The 5,101-nt window shown below is 34.5% G+C and overlaps 1 protein-coding gene across 1 annotated transcript; it reads right to left on the bottom strand.

Annotated features, from left to right (window-relative positions):
• Positions 1-203: 203 nt before the first annotated feature.
• On the bottom strand, positions 204-3,832 carry LOC144558807 (WEB family protein At4g27595, chloroplastic-like). The gene is made up of 3 exons (XM_078307684.1): positions 3,558-3,832; positions 2,784-3,021; positions 204-2,477 (listed from the first exon to the last, which is right to left on the bottom strand). The coding sequence occupies exons 1-3, from the start codon at positions 3,572-3,574 to the stop codon at positions 378-380; spliced, it is 2,355 nt and encodes a 784-aa protein (XP_078163810.1). The 5' UTR covers positions 3,575-3,832; the 3' UTR covers positions 204-377.
• Positions 3,833-5,101: the final 1,269 nt, after the last annotated feature.

The following is a 5,101-nucleotide window of genomic DNA, read 5'->3' as shown; positions in this document are numbered from 1 at the left end:
CCAACATATGGCGATGTTTGAACCAAGTGATACAAGTGACAAGTCTTTGTTGTAACTTGTAATCTGTGGAATTCAGTGACCAAATAAGGAATCTTTTTCCTGATCAAAGGACAACCTCTGAAAAGCAACAAGAGCTGAGATTCTTTAGTAGACCTGTGGAAATTAAATGATATCAGATAGAAGAAAAATTCATATATATGCCCCTCCAACTCTAAAATTAAATAAATAATAATAACACACTACAGTATTCCATGTAGAAATATCACAGACCTTTCATAAAATATATTTAAAGAAAAGGGAAGGAAACAACAAAAACAAAAGGCAAGCTAATTACATACACACCCAATCAAAACACAATTTATTTGTGAAACCACAAATTAATTGCTGCCTTTCTTCTTGAGAAAACCCCCAACTTTCTTAAATAAAGTCTTCTTCTTCTGAGGATCATTTTTCTTTCCATTTTCGGTCGCTTTTTCACTCGCATTGTCATCCAAATTCGAATCCAAATCCAAATCATCCACATCCAATCCATTTTCTTCTTTCCCATTCGACAAATCCCACATTTTGGATACAACCATCACCCCCTCCTCTTCTACAATGCCTTTTCCATTCTCTTCAGATTTTGAATTATCGTTCTTGTTCCCGTTCTCGAGTTCTTCACATTTCTCCGATACAACCGTTTCTTGGTTTTTTCTCTCACCATTTTCTTGAACAAACATCTCTCTATCTCTTTCTTTCTCCTCTAATCTCTTCTTTAAACTCTCACTCTCCTCCTGAGCCTCTACCAATGCCTTCTTCAATTCATTTACTTTAATCTCTACCTCTCTATATTCACTTTGTAACTTTTCATTTTCACCCCTTTTAAGTTCTAGTTTGCTCTCGACCTCCTTTAGTGATTCTACTGCCTCATCTCTCTCTAACTTAATTTTAACAGTTTCTTCCTCTGATTTCCGTATCGACTCCATGAAGCCCATCTCTTTTTCATACCATTCATCATTTGATCCCCTAGTCTCCTTTTCCAATTTCTCAACTGTTTTCTGCAAACAAACCCTTTCGTAATTTGCTTCGTCTAACATAACTTCATAGCTCTCCTTGGTGTTCTTCAGATTCAAATTTAATTCTTCAATTTCAGAGCGAGCTTTATCAAGTTCCTCACTTTTACTCAAAAAACTTTCTCGTGCCTCCCTTGCCTCAGCTGACACCTCATGCAATGCTGAAGCCAAATCATCCATAGCTTTCTTAACCTTCTCCAATTCATCTTTGCTAACTGCTAACTCCTCAATTAGCTCATTTCTCTCTCCAGAGATTTCCTCAATTCTGGCACTAGTGTCCTTTTCTTTCTCAATGGCTTCGGTTTTGGCTTCCTCTAGAGTCTGTAATTTCGATTTCAAATCACCAATTTGTGATCTCAATGAGAGTGCCTCTTTCTCCATTTCCAAAAGTGTTTGACTAGAAATGTCAATTTCACCCTTATATTTATCCAATTCAACCTCCAGTGAACCAATTTTATCACGAAGTAAAGAGCCCTCGACCTCTTTCTCTCTTAACAAAATGGTTTTCTGCTCCAAATCTCTAATGGTCAAATTGAGAGATTCTTCTTTCAATTTGTTGAACTCTTTAGCTTCATCTAACTTAATTTGCAAAACCTCCGCTTTCTCTCTCCACTCAGCCAGCATCTTTTTCAAATCGTCCTCTGAATTTCTCAAATTGGAAATCTCATCCTTCAACCCTTGGATCAAAATTTCAAACTCCGCTAATTTTTCCTCAGCTCCTTTACCTTTCTCAACCTCAACCATAAGCACCGCAATTTCATTATCTAACTCATTTTTCATCTCTTCTTTCTCTCTCTCTTTCCTCATCACCTCCTTGTCAAAAGCCTCCTGTATCCTTTCCATCTCCCTCGTAAGAATTGACACTTTTTCGACATTAACCTCAGCAATTTTCTCTGAATCCTCTGCATGAGAAATTGCCATGTTTTTTGCATCCAAAGCCCTCAGAAGTTCCAGTTTTACCTTTTCAAGCTCCGTTGTTATCTCCGCCAGAGAGACCTTATCTATTTCCTGTTGGCTTTTAATCTCGTCATATTTTCTCCTCCATTCTTTCTCTCTCTTTTTTGCATGTTCCAAGCTTGATTCCAGGTTCGATTGCTCTAACTCGATCGCCCGGATTTTCTCAACATCAGGCACCTCTTCAGATTTCTTTTGGTCTAAAAGAGCCACCCTCAGCTTCTCTTTTGCTTCTTCGGTTTCATTTTTTAATTGGTTGAGCTTCTCGTTTGCTTCTTCGGTTTCATTCTTCGATTGGTTGAGCTTCTCTTTTGCTTCTTCGGTTTCATTCTTCGATTGGTTTAGCTCGTCTAGGGCTCTCTTTTTCTCATTTTCAACTAAAATAAGTTGGTCTTTGGTTTTATTCAATTCCTCTTGGAGGGATGACAACTGGGATTGAAGCTCGGATTGTTTCACAGATGCTGTTTTTTTCTGTCATAAATTCACATTTAAAAATTATACCAGAAGCAAACTTTGGAACAGGCAGGTGCATTATCAGTATATGATACTAAAATGCTTATTATAATCCTTGCAAATGAGGTGCATTAATATGCTTCCATAATGCACGAAAAGAAACTTAGACAAACAAAACTTGACAAAGTGCCAATTGTTAAACTTCAAATTACATAAACCAGTATCAAACATTAGAAGTTTTAGGTCATTTGCATTAAGTTCAAAATCATTGGTGACGTTTATCTTCAAATACCTACGAAAATAACAAGAAAAACTTGAATTTACCTCTGGTGTAGAGTTAAGCTGAGAGACAGTCTTAGATGATCTATTGCTTGGAGGTTTCGATTCGTTTGAACCAGGTGATTTGGTATGAACAGGAGAGGCTGACTTCGGGCTAAGTTTATTGGGACCAGCAGGCTTTGGGCTTAGTTTATTTGATCCGAGCGGCTTTGTGCTCGATTTGGTGCTGCCTTTAGTAATTGGAGGTGTTGATTTATTGTTTGATGCTTCAGTTAAGCCAGATCTGCCATTTAATTATCCAATTTGTCAGAATGAGTATGCTATAAATTAAAAGCTACATTTGTTATACACCAAAAGATCAACCAAACATATTGCAAATGGAAAGCAATACAATGAGGAAGAAGGAAAAAAACTGGTTACAAAAATATTTTAAATCCATAGTAAAGCTTGTTGCTCAGCGAATAAAAAGGTAACTAGAGATCTGAGGTTAATTTTTTTTTTTTTTTTTTTTTTTTTACAGGTGAATGCGAAATAAGCGAAATAAGGCTAACATGCATAATTATTTTCTTAAATTTTAAGCAAATCCATAGAAATGCCTCCAAATCGAAATCCATTGAGAAAATTGCGAAGAATCCAAACCAAAACAAAATAAGATGAACTTTTCGCAAGAACTGGTACAATCCAACCCCAAACAGAAAGTATACTAGCGACAAAAATATCAAAAACTAAACTCAGAAGTATCAGATCAAATCGAACAAGCAAAAAAAAAAATCCCTAGAACTGAGATAGATAGATCAAGACCAGTAGTATGCTACTCACTTGGATTTGGACGCCATTGGATTGATTGCGAGAGAGAGAAAAACAAAAGTGGCAATGGAGCAGTCCCTCTTCTCTCTCTCTTCTCTCTGTTGAAGTGAGGAGGACAAAGGTAGTAAACTGCTAAAGTATAATAATAAGATCTGTCATGATTTCATACTTAGCTTGAATTAGCAGTTGCTACCATCACATTCATTATTCATTCACACCCCTACTTAACAAAACTTGCCTTTTAATAATTTAATAAGGATCAAAATTATATTCACACCCAACTTGTGTTCGGCTGTTGCCTCTAATCATCACCGACAACTTCATATACCAAATTTTCTATGGACAGCTAGCTAGATAAGCAAATTTTTATTCATAGAAATTGTAACATTTGGACATACATAAATAGATAGAGTGTCTTGTTTCTATCAAATATAGTAAGATCAGATTTATTGAATCCGGTTTATTGATTTTTTTTAATTGTACAGAATATTTGCAAAAAAAAAAAAATTATGAATCGAACTCAATGAGTCTGACCCATAAAGAAGTTGATTTTTTGTGGCACAAAACTCTTGAACAGTGATTCTGATTTGGTGTTGTATTGAATCCGAATACAGAGAGTTTGGTGAATGTACAAAATATTTGCAAAAAAAAAAAATTATGAATCAAACTTAATGAGTCTGACCCATAAAGAAGTTGATTTTCTGTGGCACAAAACTCTTGAACAGTGATTCTGATTTGGTGTTGTATTGAATCCGAATACAGAGAGTTTGGTGTCGTAGAAAATCAATCAGTTAGTGAATAGATCATGAACAGTGATTCTGATTTATAAAAATGATTGATTTTATGCAGCACACAACTGTCTGTATGTATAAAAAATCAATGGTTACAGAGGGGTTTTGTGCCGTAAAAAATCAACTCATTTATATATTGGAATCACTGTTCACGATCCATAAAAAAAAAAAATCTGCACTACACATTTTAAAAATAATAATCAATGGATGGGACTCAATGAATCCAATCTTACTATATCAGATAGAAATATGCACTCTTTCTATTTCTGTATATGCGAATTTTATAATTTCTATGGATAAATTTTTTTTTGCTAGCTAACTATTCCAACTATTACATGAAGATGAAATGACACCCCATGTATTTTAAAATTCAATCAATTTACACTTGATCGGTCTAAAATTCTAAATGGTGGAGCAATTATTATCAATTTTGACAGATTTTATATTAATTTTAACTTTGTCAATATTGCATGTAAATATTTAAAATTATTAAAACATTGTGTTTAATTCTGGAGTATTGGGAATTTTACAACTAAGCCCATATGTACAATGTAAATTGTAACTAGTCCAGTTTAGAAAAGTTAAAGGTCTGAAGTGCAAAACAATCCGAAAGTTATACAAACTGTTTCCAGATTCTGCAAATCTTGTTGATTCCACAAATTATATATTTTCGTACAGGCTGTGTATACTAATTATTATCTGGATAAACTATTTAGATTTATGGTAAATAAATAATTTATGAACTCATTTAAGGTTTGCTAAATA

Source organism: Carex rostrata, chromosome 8 (genome assembly GCF_964058835.1).
Source record: "Carex rostrata chromosome 8, lpCarRost1.2, whole genome shotgun sequence".
NCBI lineage: Eukaryota > Viridiplantae > Streptophyta > Magnoliopsida > Poales > Cyperaceae > Carex > Carex rostrata.
This window is presented reverse-complemented; position numbering and strand designations above follow the sequence as displayed.

What these genes read in the sequence shown, in the direction of transcription:
- LOC144558807 (XM_078307684.1), bottom strand. An exon ending in AGCTTAACTCTACACCAGAG is followed by an intron (nt 2,478 to 2,783) that starts GTAAATTCAAGT and finishes AATTTATGACAG; the next exon opens with AAAAAAACAGCATCTGTGAA.